General features: G+C 41.6%; 1 protein-coding gene across 1 annotated transcript; it reads right to left on the bottom strand.

Annotated features, from left to right (window-relative positions):
* Positions 1-4,337: 4,337 nt before the first annotated feature.
* On the bottom strand, positions 4,338-14,804 carry LOC126281869 (uncharacterized). The gene is made up of 2 exons (XM_049981195.1): positions 14,417-14,804; positions 4,338-6,499 (listed from the first exon to the last, which is right to left on the bottom strand). The coding sequence occupies exons 1-2, from the start codon at positions 14,740-14,742 to the stop codon at positions 5,860-5,862; spliced, it is 966 nt and encodes a 321-aa protein (XP_049837152.1). The 5' UTR covers positions 14,743-14,804; the 3' UTR covers positions 4,338-5,859.
* Positions 14,805-20,065: the final 5,261 nt, after the last annotated feature.

Below are 20,065 nucleotides of genomic sequence, written 5' to 3'. Positions count from 1 at the left end.
AATAGAGCTTGAAATGTACTTAGAAGTGAGAAACGTTTCCTGTAATCTTTCTGTCTATGGGTCGATGCCGAAACTTCTTGGAGAAGTGTTCAGCAGTAACCCGCCAAAAGGTCTGATGGTCACCTTACAGTATATCGTCTTTCTATGGCAGTGATATTTTGGTGAAATCGCTTGCCATGTTCGTCACACGATCCAAAATGAGGTGGGAAGTTTCATCAGTTCCCTGTAATTCTCAGACATTACGTTTCCCAAGAAATTGTAGCACACATCTTTAAAAGCAAGTCAATCTGACTTCTCATAATATGTCAGCAACAGTTCAAAGGTAATATCCTTCATCAAGTCACGGATCTGAGCCCCAAAGAAAATTCCTTCTTTAATTTCTGCAGTACTGATTGCAGGAACAGTAGATAGTGAAAACTGAAAACCATGGCTGTCTTTATCCATCGGTTTCAAAAAATTGTGCATACAACCCAGTTTCAGATGGAATGGTGGTAACAGCACACTGTCTTTGTCAGCAAGGGGTTCATGCAAAACCTTTTTTTCACCAGGATTGAAAATTTCTCACAAAGGCCAAACTTTGTCTACATAATGGTCTTTCCTTGCCCTACTATCCCAGTGACACAAGAAACAACAATATTTTATGTAACCTCTCTGCATTCCCAGAAGAAGCCCCAGAACTATGAGATAACCACAAATTTTCCACTTGTGATTCGAATAGCCGGTATATTTCAGAAGTAGCCTCATGTTCTCATAGGTTTCCTTTAACTGAACGGAATGAACCAGTGGTATCGAAGGGTTCTCGTTCACGTTATGTTTGAGAACAGCTTTGAGACTACCCTTTGAGGATGCTATAAATAGGCGCCATTCTTACGGATTGTGAATTGTCACAATTTTTTAAAGCAGTCCATATATGTTACTACAATACACCAAATGTTACAGCGTAAAGTCAAGTGCAGGCACGCCAGTCGGGAACGTTAGAGCAGAGAGGGCTGTGAGAAGACGCCAGCCAAAGGCACGCTGACCGACCGCTCTCCAGGACGACAACGCTACAGCAGTGGCCCCTATGCGAAGAGGACACAAGTGCCGCGCCCGACTGCTTGCGGCCCAGTTCTACATCAGCTTCAAGACCAACAACTTGGATAGAAGCGTCAACTCTAATCACTTGCTTATACTGTCTATGTAACACAGACTTGGGAATTGTTATATGGAAGAGATTTCTTATTTTGTCTTTCGCCCTTTGTTTGCCACTCATCTGTGTAACAAAGAAGTATTGTAGTCTTTTCCTTTTGCAACAGAACACTTTAATACGATTTGTTTGAATGTCGTCCACCGATCCGAGAAAGCAGGTTTCCTAGACACCCCATATTTGAAGACTAGCCTGGATTTAACCCCAAACTCTCTGCCATTGAGAAAAAGGTGGAAAGACCAGGCTGTTGTTTACAGAATATAATACTACTGTTTGGTTGTAACAGGTTCTTTTCTTGAAGACGAGGTCCAAGAAATTCTGCTTGCCTCTTTGAAAGATTTACATCTGTTCGTTGAATTCTGCCTGAAGCAATGACTGTGGTTGTAGTTGTGCTGCAGATGACGTCATCTCGAGATCTTCATGATATGTTAGTGTGTTACTACCATCGTCTGTTTCATTTTCCAGTGTCCATTCTGTTGTTGGTTTTGGAACTGGGAGAGAATCAGAATGCAGAACTGGTCGAATTGCAGATTGCTGCTTTGAATAAGAAGGTTGTGTTTTGACTTATTTGAGATTCCTTTTACTTTCATTAAACAAAAGTAGCAAAGTGGTCTCCAGGTTCCATCAACAACTGTGGCATGGCAAATGACATAGATGGTGGGTTCAATGCAACCAGCTTCGTAAATAGCAGGAGCAACAATCCTGTGGTTGCCAACAACTACCCTCATCTATCATTGATTCAAAAAACAACTCGTATACCGTTTAGATGATTGGTGAAATGGAATGTCCTTGAGACTTAGTCGTACAATCGCCACATACATAACAGTGAAGTAATACACTTCCTAGACATCACTGAATATAAGAAACACGCGAAGATACACAAATCATATTTTTCAAGTTAGCGGATGTACACACATCAAGACTCGATACTGTGACCTCATAGAGAGAAAATCGATGGTCGAAGTCGATTGACTAATTCAACTCCAGCTTTCCTTTAGTTAGCCAAGTGGCTATCACCTCCTCCCCTTCTCTACTCCCACCGCTAGGCAATAATATTCCTAACATACAGAATGTGTTAATCGCCGCGACAACATAAATACCGCAGCCGAGGGCAGATAAAACTGCGTTTCGAGAAGGAAGTTTAGGTGATAGCGAACAATGGTTTTCACCATTGTCGTCAGGGCATTGGAGTACGAGGGTCGTTCCAAAAGCAATGCCTCCTACTTTTATCCATGGGAACTACAAGAGATATAGAAATCGCAACAGCTCAGCTAAATACAGCAATATTTCAGCTACAGACTGTAATTTTTCACATAGTCACCACTACTCCTTACGCACTTTTGCCAACGATGAATCAGAGCCAGCTGAGGCTAACAACGTCCTTACAGGTTTGACAACAGCATCCGGGTCTTGAAAATCTTTCAGTAGCCCAAGGAGATGGAAGTCTGAAGGCGCTAAGACGGGACTGGTAAGAAAGCCCAGCCGATGTTTGCAGTGAGTTGCGTGGTCACAAAACTGGTGCGGCGCCTGGTGTCATCATGTCGCAGGTGAAAGCTGGTCTTCTCTGGCCTACCCTGGAAATTCGGACTTTCGGCTTAGTCAGCGTCATATTGTAGGATGCTGAATCGTCATTTTCCCCAAGCTCCAGGACAACCAAAAGAACCACACCCAGTCTACGGCAGAAGACTGTGCACGTCACTTTGCTTGAAGATGGCTGTGTCTTGAATTTCTTCTGCGACGGAAAATTCGCATTTCGCCATTCCATGTACTGCGTTTCGGATTCCGGATCGTGGTGAAGAAACCGAGTCTCATCTGTGGTGACGATGCTTTTCAGAAAATTGTCACCTTCAGCTTCATATTGGTCCAGCAGGTCCTGACCAATTTGCATTTGACGAGTTTTTAGTTCATCTGTAAGCATCCGTGGGCCCATCTCGGACAGAATTTGCGGTAACCAAGATGTTCCAACATTCTTTCCAAGCCATTACAGTCGATATTCAGCTTTGCACACAATTCTCTGGTCGTTATCCGCCGATGAGCACGGATTGGTCGATCGAGACGCTCATCATTGCGAGGGATGACAGCTGTGCAGGGTCGACCGGGCCGTGCCTTGTCATGCACTCCCTTTCCACCGCCTTCAAAATGCCTTACAGTCGATATTCAGCTTTGCACACAATTCTCTGGTCGTTATTCGCCGATGAGCACGGATTGGTCGATCGAGACGCTCATCATTGCGAGGGATGACAGCTGTGCAGGGTCGACCGGGCCGTGGCTTCTCATGCACTCCCTTTCCACCGCCTTCAAAATGCCTTACCCATCGCTTCACATTGCTCACGTCTATTATATCGTCTCCACGCACCTTCCTCAAGCGTCGATGGACTTCAATCGGCGCGACCGCTACGGTCGCAGGTTCGATTCCTGGCTTGGGCACGGGTGTGTGTGATGTCCTTAGGTTGGTTAGGTTTAAGTAGTTCTAAGTTATAGGAGACTGATGACCTCAGAAGTTAAGTCCCATAGTCCTCAGAGCCATTTGAACCATTTCAATCGGCGCAGTTTCTTTAGCTGTGAGGAATTCAATCACACATCGCTGTTTTATACGCGCGGCCATATCAGACTCCATTCTGGAACACTCTTCTGTTGCTTCCAAATACTGCAGAACAACGGAACCACCTGTAAACGAAATAGGAAGCTTCAACCATTAGCAATACATCAACGACATCTAGCGCGTACATCTTAAGTCACCACAAAAAAAATTAGAGGCATTACTTTTGGAACATAACAAAAAAATGGTTCAAATGGCTCTGAGCACTACGGGACTCAACATCTTAGGTCATAAGTACCCTAGAACTTAGAAACTACTTAAACCTAACTAACCTAAGGACATCACACACACCCATGCCCGAGGCAGGATTCGAACCTGCGACCGTACAGTCCCGCGGTTCCGGACTGCACCGCCAGAACCGCACGGCCACCGCGGCGAGCTGGAACATAACAACCACATACTTTTGTACTGCGGCAAATTTCATTGTCGTACTGTGTAACTTGTAGAGGTTGCTTCCATTTAGGTTGTGTTATAAACCTTTTATTTTATTGCAAGAAGCAATATGATAGGACAAAATTAATGTCTGACCTTCGGACTGAATTTGAATATGGGCTATTACATAATTTTTTCCGACTGAAAGCTCCAGATTTCGAACTGTTATTGACCTGTGTAGGCCCTAAAGTTACCAAAGATGACACCTGTTTTTGGAAATCTGAACATGGAGCAGAAAGATTAATGATCACTCTGAGATATTTAGCTATTAGGGATTCTAATGCCAGCTTAATGAGCACCTTTAAAATATGAAAGGAGCTCATGTGCAAGATTGTACTTGAAGTTTATTCAGCTATAATTCAGATTCTATAGGAATATGTTAAGATAAGTGAACATTTTTCTTAGAGATTGGTACTAATGCGTTTATTCACGAAATGGAACACAACATAAGCTGTAACTGTACACATATGTACGAGGATCATTCAATAATTTAAGAGACAAATTGTTCTGGGGAAAAAAAACATTCTATAGTTCATGGTGAAGATTGTATGAATCGTGCAAATTTTTACAAGTGGATACAGCAGTTCAAAAGTGGTAGTGACTCAGTGACTGAGAAACACCGTTCTGGCCGACCAGTTGCAGTTTCTACTCCCTCACTTGAAAGTCGAATTGATGACATTATTCGTGTCAACCGCCGTGTGACTGTGGAAATGATAGTTTATATGGTTGAAGTTAGTACTGGTACAGTTCATGACATTATCTATAAGAAGCTGAACTACCGCAAAACATGTGTAAGATGGCGCCGAAAGGAGTTGACTGGGCTACACAAAGAAATAAGGTTGAAAGTGTGCACGGTGCTAAATGAACGTTATGAAAGGGAAGGTTAGCACTTCCTCAACAAAATTTTAACTTGTGATGCAACTTGGCTTCACCATTAAGAGCCAGAATCAAAAAGACAAAGCATGGAGTGGAAGTACATCAACTCACCCGTCAAGAAAAACTTTAAACCCCAAGCATCAGCAGGATAAGTCATGTAGACGGTGTTTTGGAATACTGAAGGTCCAGTTTTTGTGATTATCTCGAAGAGCAGTGTATAACCAACAGCCAATACTACTCGGATTTGCTTTTAAACAAGGTGAAGCCAGCCATCAGAGAGAGACGTCGTGGATCTCAGAGGAGAGGTGTGATTCTCCAGCAAGACATCGCACATCCTCATATTGCTCAAATATCCGTGAGACCATCATCAAAATGGGATAGGAAGTACTGCCTCATCCCCCTTACAATCCTGGTTTAGCACCTAGTGATTTCCATTTGTTTGGTGAACTAAAGGAGGCATTACGTGAGAAAAGGTTCCAGAACAAAGAGGGCTTGAAAAAGTTTGTGGGAAATTAGTTCAAACATCAAGATAAAGAGTTCTTTGCAGCCGGAATAAAAAAGCTTGTAGCCCGTTGGAACACCTTCATAGATGTTCAGGGGGATTATGTTGAAATGTAGAAAAAGTATTGTTTTGTAAAAATAAACGCCTTTTTCTCCAGACCAATTTGTCTCTAATTATTGAATGACCCTTGTTGTAAAAAGTAAGATACTAATTTTAGAAAATTGAGCATTTTGTAGTTACATTACTTTTTGTTGTATATGGTTACTACGGTGAAAGATCTGAGTCTTCAGAGGGAACTGGTGAAACTTTATAAATCGACTGTGGTGGTGGTGTATCGGTTGTAGGCGTACAAGTGTTTTGGTGTAGTTCAGCATCGTTGGTTTGGAAAGCATTGGATGGGGATGGGCAGTGGGCACTGTATGTCTGTAGCAATGAAGGAGATGGCCTGGTGTGGCTACTACTGACATGTTGCTTATTAGAATTATAGAACCTACTTTGAGGTTGCGTATGCGGTGTAGTGAATTCCGTCTCATATAAACCCATGTCAGCTTTGAAAAGGATTTGTCCGACCAAATGCTCCACTACACTTTTGGTGTGCTGACTGTATTTTCTGTGTTTGGCTGCAATATAGTCCCCGTAAATAGAACTTTCATCACGTGGGCATCGCTTTTCGTTGAGTTCCAGATTTAAGTCGTAAGCAATGTCTGTCCTTGAATGGTTACTTTGGTTCGGTGCAGAGGGATCTGAGATGCGAGACTTCTTACAGCTGTCTGGTGTTGTCGCTGGTTCATCTTTGCCCGTGTCCCCACCATCTGGCTCTTCATTATGGCTTAGTTTTGCAGTAGCATTGTCGCTTCCCCTCGATGTCGATATGTCTTTTCTCAGTGTCCTGTTATGGAAACTCCTGAAAAGGAGTAAACGATACTTAAAAATAGAATGAGATAACCTTTTTGTGCTACTTTAAATATGTTAATGGAAATTAGTGATTTTTTAAACCACTCATATTTAAATACAGAGTACATCAAAGTTTAAAATTGTTCTTTGTTCTCGACAGATGCCTTCCAAAGCGGAAAAATGGGCGCAGATAGAACGAAAGTTCGAAAGTAAGTAGAATTTTCTCACCGATAGAAAATATTTCTGACATCAGGAAGGTGAATATTACAACTATAAGCAGAATTTCAGCATAGTTTTTTGGGTTCATATTTGTATAATTATTTGTAACTATGGGGAAAACAATAACATACATAGAACATAATTACAGACTCTAAATTTCACCAGGATATGCAAGAAAAGCCGGCCAGTGTCGCCGAGCGGTTCTAGTCGCTTCAGTCTGGAACCGCGGGACCGCAACGGTCGCAGGTTCGAATCCTGCCTCGGGCATGACTGTTTGTGATGTCCTTAGGTTAGTTAGGTTTAAGTAGTTCTAAGTTCTAGGGGACTGATGATCTCAGCAGTTGAGTCCCATAGTGTTCAGAGCCATTTAGCCATTCAGTCTTGCCAGAACAGTGTTCTGTGTAGGCGTGAGAGAGTTATAAGTGAATTCGAAAGTGGACAAATTGTTGGTGCTCGTATGGTGGTTGCTTTAGCAACTAATCTGGGTGAAGTGTTTTGTGTTTTAAGAGGCACCGTATCGAAGCTTTATACCGCACACAAACAAAGAGGAAAAACATCTTCCACTAAATCCCTGCGTGGACGAAAGTGTGTGTTGAATGGTTGTGGTAAATGCGCACTGAAGAGGATGGAGACGAAAAATAAAAGGACAGCTGCAAAAGTCACTGAAGAATTAAATGTAGCAATGGCGAACTCTTGTCAGCACCAAATCGACATGAAGGGAGCTCCATCATCCGGGAATTGCAGCGCGATCTCGAATTCGAAAACCATTCACCAGTGATGCAAATACCCGTAACAGGAAAACGTTCTGCAGAAGCCATAAAACCTGGACTATGGGGCAATGGGAAAAAGTAAATTGTTTGATTGAGTCTTGTTGGCCATGGCTTTCAATATCTGGCCGAGTTTACGTCCCAAGAGTGAAATATGACGGGCGTTCGGTGATGATTTGGGTAGCCGCATCGTGGTATTGCACGGACCCCACTGGTGACTCTGAAAGGTCGCATTAATTTCAAGAATCATGTGACCATTATCGCTGATCAGCTCGATCACATGGTACAATATTTTTTCCAGAATGGTGGTTCTGTGTTCCAAGGTAACGGGACCCCCCTTGACATGGCTCGCGTTGTTTAGGACTAGTTCTGTGAGCACGAGGATGAATTGTCCCATCTCCCCTGACCACAACAGTCGCCGTGCCTCAATATTATTGAGCCTTTGCGGTTTACTTTGGAGAGAGGGGTACCTGATCACTATCCATCTCCATCATCCTTACTTGAACGTGTCCTATTTTGCAGTAAATGAGGAGATTAGTGTTTAACGTCCCGTCGACAACAAGATTATTAGAGACGGGGCGCAAGCTCGGATTAGGGAAGGATGGAGATGGAAATCGGCGAAGCCCTTTCAAAGGAACCATCCCGACGTTTGCCTGAAAGGATTTAGGGAAATCACGGAAAACCTAAATCAGGATGGCTGGACGCGGATTTGAACCGTCGCCCTCCCGAATGCGAGTCCAGTGTGCTAACCATTGCGCCACCTCGCTCGGTGTTGCGGTAAGTCTGGTAGAAGATTCGCTTGAAAAGCATTCATAACTTGCTTTCATCCGCTCCGAGACGACTGGAAGCTATCGCCAACGGTTTTCCTAGGCGGCGTTACGCATGGTAATGCGTTGTGATTCTAGTGTTCCACACTTGTGTTTGCTCCCGGTTTTTTGATATTGTTGTTTAAGGTGTTGCAGGTACAGATTATTGTTTGTTGTTCGCCGGCGTTGGTTGTCAAGGAAGAATTTCTGATGGAGGTGTTTTAAACCTTCGCCTCTACGGAACTCATTACAAAATAAAAAGCTGAATTTGCCTCCAGAGGAAGCGCAACCAATTAGGCTAATCAAGACTCTATACTTCCTTGTGGGTCATGATGCTTTTGCTTTGCAAGATATTTTAATGAAAAGTTACACTTTAGCTATAATAAAAGAAAAATTACGATTTTTGCCTGTTATCGATGTCGATACCAGCAAGATTTTACATTAATACTTGTTCCATATATAATGAATACGATATTTCGTAATGATGTGGAACGTGTCAGTTTAACATATTTTCTTTCCAAAATATGAATTTTTTCTTTACAGTTACTACTTTATATCTAAAAATTAATCTAGTGAGTAGAAGGCGTTGTCATTCACACGTACAAATACCAGGTGATTCAAAAAAAAGAACAGTTTTCAGTTGCTTATTGCACACAAACTACAAAAGATAGAAACACATTGCGCTTGTCATCGGCTAGAGGAAGGTTCAAAGTTTTGACACAGCTTTGCTATTGTTTGTTTGTAGCAACACGGGGATTGCACCACAAGAAAAATCATTTTGTGTGTTGGAATTTGCGCGAAGTCAATCCATTGTTTAAGGCCAACGTATACTCTGCCATCGATTCGGCAAAAAGCCACGCCTGCACAAGCAGATTTATGACTGGCACGCAAAATTCTTGGACGTTGTTTGCACATGCAAAGGGAAGAGGACTGGCCAGCCACACACGTCTTATGAAAATGTCGAGCTCTCGGTAGTCTACAACACAGGAGAGGAACTTTAATTTCCTCAAACAAAGGCGTGGCGTGATCTGGGGTCTTTCATGGAAAAAGTAGGAGAAAAATAGTTTTGTCATTTCCTGTACTGTGAGACCCTAGAGTATATATTTGTAAGGATAATAATTTATGTACATACTTTGTAACATGAAAAAAAAATTGTGGTCTTTTTAATAGATTCTTTATATATTAGCTACAATACTTAGTATTATTCCGATAATGCCTTCCAGTCTTGTTCATTTGAGAAGTCTGTTTCTACTGAGAACTCCGATTCATCATTATTTTCAGCTTGAAGGATCTGCCTAATCCATCCTTCGCCTGAGAGCAGTAAATATAAAGTCTCTTCTAGGAAAGGTTTGCTGGTTTTCTTTGGCTTCTGTCCTATTATTAATGGATCAAATGCCAGTAGTAGCCTGTTTATTATGTCCAGATTGTATTCTTCTCATGAGAATTTCCTGGCAAACGTTTGTCTGTAGAGACGACACTGCTTATTGCAAGCATCGGCTGCTGCTTCTGATAAGCAGCACATGGCTAAGCGGTCATGTTCAACCACAGTTGGGCCATGCACGAAAGTCTTGTGTGCTGTGGGAGACATAGGATGCCATGGCTATAAATACAGTCTTGCTCTTCCGGCAGTAAAAGAGACAAATTTGTCTACGTCTATCTTATGTCCATTGGAAATAACTTCTAAAATAACCCTGAATAGATGAGTTGCGGATCAACACATGTTATTTCTGCTGATCTTTCAGGGTCTGCAAAAAATCTTCTGTTAGTATTTCCATCCTTTCTGTTTCCTTATCCTTGCTTGGGATCATCTACAGTTAATACCAGTCGATTTCTAAACATTTCTTATGTGAGTTTTTTCCTCTCTCGAAGAAGTTGCTTTTCTTCTTTCGAACGGATTTGCACTTCTGCATGTTTCTTCTGTAGGACAAATGCAACAAAAATTCGAAACATCTAATTCGGGCATGGAGTGTAGACAGGCTGAACAAAAAAGCTTACGTATTTACTACTTTGGCTTTTGACAAGCCATAGAAGTCTTTTGAGGTAGCCTTGCAAATGTAACATCTCATTGTCAGTTCTGTCTCTGTTGCTGTATAGAGACAATTGCATCTCCTATAGTCATCAGCAATGTGTGTTTTATAGTTAAATCACCCTCTGTTCTTTCAAGGCTTGTTTCTCGTAATCGTTAGCAACATCAGCTGTTTCATGAATAAGTGTAATTCTTATTGGTCCGCAATAGCGAGGAGATGATGGCATAGGATTTTTCCAAACAATCAGATCTTTTCGTGCGACTAATATGTCGGTGAGACACCAAAGATGACTGAAATATGTTCGCATCAGAAACATGGTTGTTTCCAGATTTTGGTTTAAACTGAATTCGCTGTGAACCATCCTAACACAAGTTCCAATTTACTTACGTCATCATTTGGAAGATCATTCAAAACCTTTTCCATATATAATATTAATCGCTCACATTTGTGATTAAGCAGCACATGTGGAAGTCACCTGATAGGATTCAGTCACAGGAGAGCACTGCTTTTTAGGCTCTTAAGGGATAATGTAATAGCCGGCCGGTGTGGCCGAGCGGTTCTAGGCGCTACAGTCTGGAACCGTGCGACCGCTACCGTCGCAGGTTCGAATCCTGCCTCGGGCATGGACGTGTGTCATGTCCTTAGGTTAGTTAGGTTTAAGTAGTTCTAAATTCTAGGGGACTGATGACCTTAGAAGTTAAATCGCATAGTGCTCAGAGCCATTTGATACTGTAATAGTGATAGATCTTCCTATCAGCTGTTTGGATCTTTCCATATTGCTTCCTTGTCAGCGATGCTTCCACACAGATTGACAAGGCGTGGATATGTGAAAGTAGTTTTTGTGCTTGTAATGCTCTACGACTCCGATCTAATGCTTGTATGTACTTAACTCTTTGTGTAGGAGATGAAGTGATTAACCAGTTTGAAGGGTTCAGCATTTCCAAATTCTCGGAGCTTAATTTGGCTGGCATACGTTGATTCTGTGGCTCCAAAATTGTTTCTCAGTAGCTGTGTCTTACGCCTTTTACAGCGTTCACGTAAATCAACGGACGACTTTGGTAAGCTACAAGCTCGAGTTTCACAACAGAGAATTTTAATGGCACTTCGCAGCCTTGCCTCAAGTACGTACTTTCAGCTTTGTGAAAATCAAGCCTTCATCTCTTTAACTGTGATTGTATATAAGATAGTTTATGTTTAAAGCCTTTCTTTTCTTCATCACGGAAGGTAGGATCTGATAGTATACAGTTCCATAACGTTCAATTAAATGGTTCAAATGGCTCTGAGCACTATGGGACTCAACTGATGAGGTCATTAGTCCCCTAGAACTTAGAACTACTTAAACCTCACTAACCTAAGGACATCACACACATCCATGCGCGAGGCAGGATTCGAACCTGCGATCGTTGCGGTCGCGCGGTTCCAGGCTGTAGCGCCTAGAACCGCTCGGCCACTCTGGCCGGCCCATAACGTTCAATCCTTTTACAAACTCTTTTTCAGTAGATTTCTTCGTAAGGTCATAGAAGCCTTTTCTTGTAGTAACTTTGACTTTGAAAGCACCTAGCATAAAAACAAAAATGCTTTCAGCATTCATTTCGTAGATTACATTATTTGTAGCTGACAACTGAGTAATGTAGAACAGTCCTACAAAGTCAAACTGCGAGGACAGGTTTTCCTATTAAGCTCAATTAAGAAATATGTAGGGAAACACCCTAAACTATAACATGAAGAATGATTATTAGCAAAATTAATAAATAAAATGAATGAATATAATTATAAATAACAGTAAATACTCTGATCTTCAGAATCTATATTGCTTTTCACCACACTGCAAGTAAAAACACGATTTAACACATTCCCGAACGCAGAGTGATTTCAAGCCAACAAAGAAGCTTCAGACATACTGCAAGCGACATGTAGATACAGACTAGTTCTGCAGCGTATCGAAGCACAGCGGGCAAATAACACACTTCCTCAGCAATGCCTCTTCTGTACGACTATTGCAGTTAAGTTGTGCAATTCGGTAATCACTCTCATTTGAAAAGTGGAGTTTTAGCCTACTGCGACGACTGCATATAAAGCTTTACAAGTTGCTACAAAGATTGTCTCCTGGCGACATAACAGAAGGTATGAATTTTGCATTTCAGTTCTCCAGGATATGGCAGAGGACATTTTTTCAGAACGATTCATCTTTTTTGACGAATCGACGTTTCATGTATCGGATAAAGAAAACAGCTGTAAGTAAGAATTTGGAAGTCACAACATATGCCACAACAGGCAGAACATCTGTACCTAATACAGATGACGCCAAGTTATTTGCATTCAGCGAATTTATTTCGAGCTAATTTCGAACGGCTGTCAAAAATCGTCAGTGCAAATATGGATCATAAAACCCTGGCGTCGTCGTCCAGCATGAAAGAGATTCACCGAAACTGAATGTCTTTGGTGCCGTTTCCATGCGCAGAGTTCATGGACCTTTCTTTTTCCCGTAGAAAACTGTGATAGGAACACATACCTGGATACTGCTGCAAAACTGGTTGTTTCCTCAACTTCGCAAGGATATCAGTGATTTCATTTTTATGGATGACGGCGCCCCGTCTTACTTTCACGTTGAAGTGCGACGTTATCTTAGCAACACCATCCCACAACGCTGGACTGGAAGAGCTGGACAAGATCTTGTTCATTGCTTTTGTCCTCAAAGGTCACGAGGTCTCACACCTTGCGATTTTTTCCTGTGGTGGTACGTAAAAGACCGAGTCTTTGTCCCACCTGTAGCAGCTACTCTTAAGAGCTGAGAAATCGGGTTCAGTAAGCAGGGAATTGTTGACTCGTTTGTGGAATGAAATGCACTACTGTTTTAATGTATCTCGAGCAACACATGTGCTGAATTTGAGTGTGTGTATCGTGTATGTGAACATCAAACACTCAACCTTCCTTTATCCAGTGACATGGTTCAAATGGCTCTGAGCACTATGGGAATTATCTTCTAACGTCATCAGTCCCCTAAAACTTGGAAGTACTTAAACCTAACTAATCTAAGGACATAACACACATTTATGCCCGAGGCAGGATTCGAACCTGCGACGGTAGCAGTCGCGCGGTTCCAGACTGTAGCGCTTAGAACCGCTCGGCCACATCGGCCGGCCCAGTGGCATGGGCAATGTGTTTCTGCCATAGTTTGTAACAAACAATTGAAATCTGTTCTTTCGTTTTTGAATCACCCTGTACAGTATGTGACGTAAATGACCGCATCATTTGACTAACACAGAAGCTTAAATTTTTTACATCGCCAAGGGACCATTGATCTTAGTATATGGCATACATTTCAAATTGATATGTCACATTTTGGAGAGGAAAAGGATTTTAACAGTCACACAGACAGACGAACATGAACAACAAAGAGATCGTATAAAGGTTACGTTTTTACCGGCTTTGGTACGGAATCTTAAAAATGTTACAAGAAACAAAATTTTAATTACAGATTGATTATCGAGGACGTTTACGGAGTTATGTCTGTTGTTTTCTGAGTTCTTTAAAACCCAATGTTACTGACTCCACACAAAGAAAGAACAGTAGCTCTGCCATGTGTATATTTGCACAACTTTTTTTGAAGCAAGCAATGCGCCATTCAATGCTTGTATGCCAACTGATAATTTTTGAGAAGACTGTACAGGAGTAACAATCGAAGGAGTATGGAGAACAGTAAACCAAAACAACAATTTACGCTCTTTTCTTTCCTTACAAGAGAGAGCTATAACAGTGAATCAAAAAGCGAAATTGTCAGGGAGAAAATCGCTGACTATTTTTATTCCGAAGGTAGAATAAAATGGCAGAAATAAAATGAAAAATATGAGTGAAAAAGGATGCAACTTACCTCTATATTTAAAATGTTCATTCAAATTAAACGCGTAGTGAACTGGAACATGTTTCACAATTTATATGATTCTGTGTTTTTTACAACAATTCGAAATAATGTAATTTTAAATTTTCTATGTTTTATATTGAGTTCAAAAACTGCTTTTACATTGACTAACGTAATTTTTCATTGCAATAATAATAATAAAGCTTGAAATAAAATTTACAAAAGGAAAATAAAACTTTTTTTGCTTACCTCTGTGTTCCTGATTTATTCGCGGCGACTTTATCGTGCAGGAAGCCCATACTGCTAAAAGCAAACCATGTCGATCTGTATACTTCATCAGAACCAATCCCAGTTTGGTTCGCTTCTCTCTGTCGTTCACGGCGAAAAGATGTCAGTAAAGACTCCATTTTCTTTCTTACATCGTTCACATTTCTTTCTAACAGCTCACTTATTTCCCTCCAAGCGTCTAATCTTTTCAATTTGTTTTTATAATCGCAGTTCGTAGGGTCCCATAAACATTCCCGTTCGCGATAACACTCTATCAGCTTTAATGCCGTCTCCGCATTCCACTCCATAGTCCAGTATTTTTAAACACAACGTACTCACATCCGTCCAACAGACACAGCAAACCGCTACTGAGCCAACGAACATTCGACCCGGCGTCGGCACGAGGAGAGGGGTCCCAAGGCCAACCCACAGCAACGCTTTGATATTACCGCGGCAGTCCGAGCCGCAACCAAGGCCGACCGCTTCGTTGGTTCCAATTTGCCGCCCGTACGATCGAAGTAAATCTCGTCCAGCGAAGCGGTTGCAATGTGCCCCCCCCCCCCCCCCCCACCCAGAAACACACACGCACGCACACACACACTGAACAGAGCTATTTCGCTTGTATTATTTTTCGAACTTTTCTTGATCACCTGGTTCCATATTTCTGAAACGTCAGAAGTTCAAAAATGGTTCAAATGGCTCTGAGCTTAACATCTGTGGTCACCAGTCCCCTAGAACTTAGAACTACTTGCCGGCCTCGGTGGCCTTGCGGTTCTAGGATTTCCAGTCCGGAGCCGCACTGTTGCTGCCTCGGGCATGGGTGTGTGTGATGTCCTTAGGTTAGTTAGGTTTCAGTAGTTCTAAGTTCTAGGGGACTGATAACCACAGCAGTTGAGTCCCATAGTGCTCAGAGCCATTTTTAGAACTACTTAAACCTAACTAACCTAATGACATCACACACATCCATGGCCGAGACAGGATTCGAACCTGCGACCGTAGCGGGCACGCGGTTCCAGACTGAAGCGCCTAGAACCGCACGGCCACACTGGCCAGCAAACGGTAGAAGTCGATGGACTTTGGGCCCTTAATGATATGTATGACTATTACAGACATTACAGATTTAACAATAACAACACTGTTTGTAGCATTCGTTGTTGTCCACAGAAATTTGTTCAAATAGGTATCGGTAGTATGAAGTGCGTTTGAAAAATCCACGCAAAAATTAAAACTACGTACGTGTTTGGGGTAAACCGTTTTTATTTTTCGACACAGTCTCCTTTAGACTTATACACTTTGTCCAACGCTGTTCTAATTTGTTGATCCCTTCCGAATAATAGGAATTTCCAAGTCTGCAAAATAGCTATTAGTTGCTGCAATCACCTCCTCTTTTGAATAAAATCTTTGTCCTGCCAGCCATTTCTTCAAATTGGGGAACAAATAGTAGTCCAAGGGAGCCCAGTCTGGAGAATAGGGGGGATGTGAAACGAGTTGGAAACCAATTTCCATTAATTTTGCGACCACAACTGCTGAAGTGTGTCCTGGCGCATTGTTGCTGATGGAAAAGGCCCAATCGTCGCGGTTTTTCTTGCAGCTCAGTTTTAAAACGGTCCAATAACGATAACTAATATTCACCTGTAATAATTTTACCCTTTTACAGATAGTCGGTGAACATTATCCCCTGTGAATCCCGAAAGCCATAACCTTTCCAGCCAGAGGAACAGTCTTCGCCTTTTTTGGTGGAGATTCTCACTTGGTAACCCATTGTTTAGATTGTTTTTTGGTCTCAGGAGTATAGTAATGTATCCATGTTTCATCCAAAGTGACGAAACGGTGCTTAAAGTCCTGCAGATTCTTCCTGAACAGGTGCAAACCATCCTCGCAACACCTCACACAATTCCGTTTTTGGTCAAGCATAAACAATCGCGCAACCCATCTTGCGGATAGCTTTCTTATGTCATGATGTTTACGCACCTTAACTCTTCTGTCATCCATCACCATATCATGGGTTTTATCAATGATTTCTGGAGTCATAACCTCCACAGGGCGTCCAGAACGTTCAGCATCACTTGTGCCCATATAGCCACTACGAAAATTTTGAAACCACTTATAAACTGTTCTAATCGAAGGCGCAAAATCACCGTAATGTTTATCAAGCTTCTCTTTACTCTCCTGGGGCGTTTTGCCTTTCATAAAGTGATGTTTAATCACCATACGAAATTCTTTTTCGTCCATTTTTTGACAGTCACTCGGCTTCCTTGTCCACACGAATGCCAAACACAAACAAATAGACCAATATGGCTGAAACTTGGTGTGCGTTCTTTCCAAAGGCCCTGCTAACTAAACATGACCTCGATATGCGCCAGCGGTGCCATCTCTCGAACTTTGCACGGCCTTTTCAAACGGTCATCGTTTTTGACGCAGCTGATTCGCAAGTTTGAGAAAGTATCCTGCCACAAAAACTAAATTTATTGCAAAAAACTTATTATATCTCAAACAATTCGTAGTTATTCACCCAATATTTTTAAATCAGATTGCTTTCATGCATAAATGGTAAGCATATCTCATTAGTGTATGCAATGTACAATAAATCACTATTAACGTAAGCTTTTTGATTCAAGTGTCTTAAATTATATCCTTCTTATGAGTATATCCGAGGTATCCAACGGGTTACTCACAAGAAAATATGATGTTACTATACCATAAATTATTAGTTTGGCACAAAAATAACAAAATTGAAAACAGAAAAATAAACAGTTGGCAAACTTGTACTGTATAGCAATGAAAGTAACCAGCAAAAATGCCAAGTAATACTTCTCAACGTGAGGGTCCAGGAGGTGAGCTTTAAACAAAGGCTTCTTCAGAATACCGAAAGACCCTAGTCAAAACGAGGCCCTGAGAGTGTATGATATTCCGTCAGAGCTATTCATAGCCTTTGAGGGCCAGTCATGACAAAACTCTTGCATCAGATGTGCAGGATGTAATTCCAAAGAAAGTATGAGCAGACAGGTGCGAAACTTACTGAAATATCAGTTTAATAAGTCATGGTTGCAAAATACTAACACAAATTCCTTACAGTAGAAGGAGACCTCAGGGAAGATCAGTTTCGAATCCGGAGAAATGTAGGAACACGCAAGGCAATACTGACCCTACGACTTATCTTAAAAGATAGGTTAAGGAAAGGCAAACCCACATTTATAGCATCTGAAGACTTAGGTGATGCTTCTGACGATGTTGACTGGAATACTCTTTTTTAAATTCTGGCGGTAGCAAGGGTAAAATACAGGGAGCGAAAGGCTACTTATAACTCGTACAGAAAACAGACAGCAGTTATGAGTCGAGGGGCATGAAAGGGAGGCAGTGGTTGGAAAGCGAGTGAGACAGGGTTGTAATCTATCCAAGATGTTATTCAGTATGTACACTGAACAATCAGCAAAGGAAACCAAACAAAAGTTTATGGTAGCAACTGAAGTTCAGAGAGAAGAAATAAAAACTTTGAGGTTTGTCAATGACGTTGTAATTCTGTCAAAGACAGTAAAGGCCTTGGAAGAGCAGCTGAACAGAATGGACAGTGTCTTTAAAGTAGGATGTAAGATGAACATCAACAAAAGCAAAACATGGATACTAGAATGTAGTTGAATTAAATCAGGTGATGCTAAGGGATTAGGTAACAAGGTACTTAAAATAGTAGATGAGGTTTGCTATTGGGGCAGCAAAATAACAGATGATTGTCGAAATAGAGTGGATGTAAAACGTAGGCTGGCAATGGCAGGAAAAACTCTTCTGAAGAAGAGAAATTTGTTAACATTGAATATACATTTAAGTATTAAGAAACCTTCTGAAGATATTTGTCTGGAGTGTAGCCATGTACAGAAGTGAACTGTGGACGACGACGAATAGTTTAAATAAAAGAGAGTAGAAGCTTTCGAAATTTGATGCTACAGAAAAATGTTGAAAATAAGATTGGACAATCACGTAACTAATGAGGAAGTACTGAACAGAATTGGGGAGACAAGAAATTTGTGGCACAACTTGACCAAAAGAAGGGATCTGTTGATAAGAGACATTCTGAGACATCAAACTTGAGGGAAGTGTGGGGTTAAAAATCGTAGAGGGAGACCAAGTGATGAGTACAGTAAACAGATTCAGAAGGATGTACAAAGTGACAGAATTATACATAGTGTGTCAGGATGAGAGCTACATGCTTTGGGGGGGGGGGGGGGGGGGCGTGCTAATAATAGTTATGTTGATCAAAGAACTTCATATGGAATACGCCATACTGCGAATGGTTTCCGAGAGACACCAAGTTTAATAGCACTTTTATTCGGTTTTCGTGGATAGCTCGAAAAGCACACCCTCCATCGAAAACGTGTCACAGTCAAAAATTAATCTACATTAATTTTTCTACCAAAAAGGTCCTATTCTTTTTTCTCCAGAACTAGTAGTTGGCATGAGGAGAGGTAGAGAATATTGAAAATCTCGGGCGATGAGCTTGCGCTGTACCTTAGTTTCTGTAGGCCAATTTGAGGTACGTTGCCGACTGATAGATAGCATCGAACTGCAGTAATATATTCGTAAACAACATGCCGCTCTCTCCCGCACTGCGTAAGAATGTTTAGCGCCAGTTTATATTTTGTGTGGATAGCAAAAACATGCTAATGTGCCTCCAACTGGTAAGATACAAAGTGACAGAGTTTTACATGTGTCAAATCGTTCGTCTCAACCGCCTGTACAATACTGTGGTTCCTTGTAAACAATGACAATGTTTGAATAATACAGAAAAATTATAACAATGTCCACTAAATGTGTTAAGTCTCAGACAAAGGATACATGTCCATATGAAGTTTTTTGTTCAGAATGAGTAATGCTATCACCCCTCAAAGCGTGTACCATTCGTCTTGACTCACCCAGTATATGCGAGGGCTATTTTTTTTTATTTCAACTTCCGATCGGTCGCGAAATGGAAACCGTAGTGAAAATCACAAATATTTTATTTACAAGATTTAGCTACATCTTGCAACCACTTCTCTACATAATTTCCGTTCCGACTTAGACATTTGTCGAAGTGTGACATCAATTTCCAATTCCTTCGTCATAACAGGCTTCCTGAGTGGAGAATTTCCACGGTGGTCTGCAGTTTGTTGCCTGTGCCATAGGCTGTCCGCATAGTCAGCGGTTCATGTGACGAAGGGAAGAAAATCAGAGGGCGCGAACTCCGGGTTGTTTGGTGGGTGATCTTCATTGCAGCTACAGTGTGCGCCCGAGAGAAGAAGGAAACGCATAAGTTACGTTTTGTGGGATGGACAAAATTAGGCGAGACCCCTCAGCAGACACTTCACACTTTTCAGGAGACACTATTGTTCTAGGCATCTTTACGTGCTCACTGTATGCTGAGAACTTAAAAGTGCGACGTGACGTGTTAGAGGCTAGACGGTCATACAGGAGATACTGCACGACCCAACCACGCAAAGCTTCACTGGATTTTCACTGTGGTCTTAATTTCGCAACCAATTGTAGACAGGAAAAAAGCCCTCGTAGTTATGAATGTAAGTGAAGCAGTTGTGTCCACTTACAAAGTTAAGTGTACGAAACTCTTTCACTACACATCTTATCAAATGCAGCCACGTTAGCATG

This window comes from Schistocerca gregaria, chromosome 1 (genome assembly GCF_023897955.1).
Source record: "Schistocerca gregaria isolate iqSchGreg1 chromosome 1, iqSchGreg1.2, whole genome shotgun sequence".
NCBI lineage: Eukaryota > Metazoa > Arthropoda > Insecta > Orthoptera > Acrididae > Schistocerca > Schistocerca gregaria.
The sequence above is the reverse complement of the archived record's forward strand: the minus strand, read 5'-3'. Positions and strand labels throughout refer to the sequence as shown.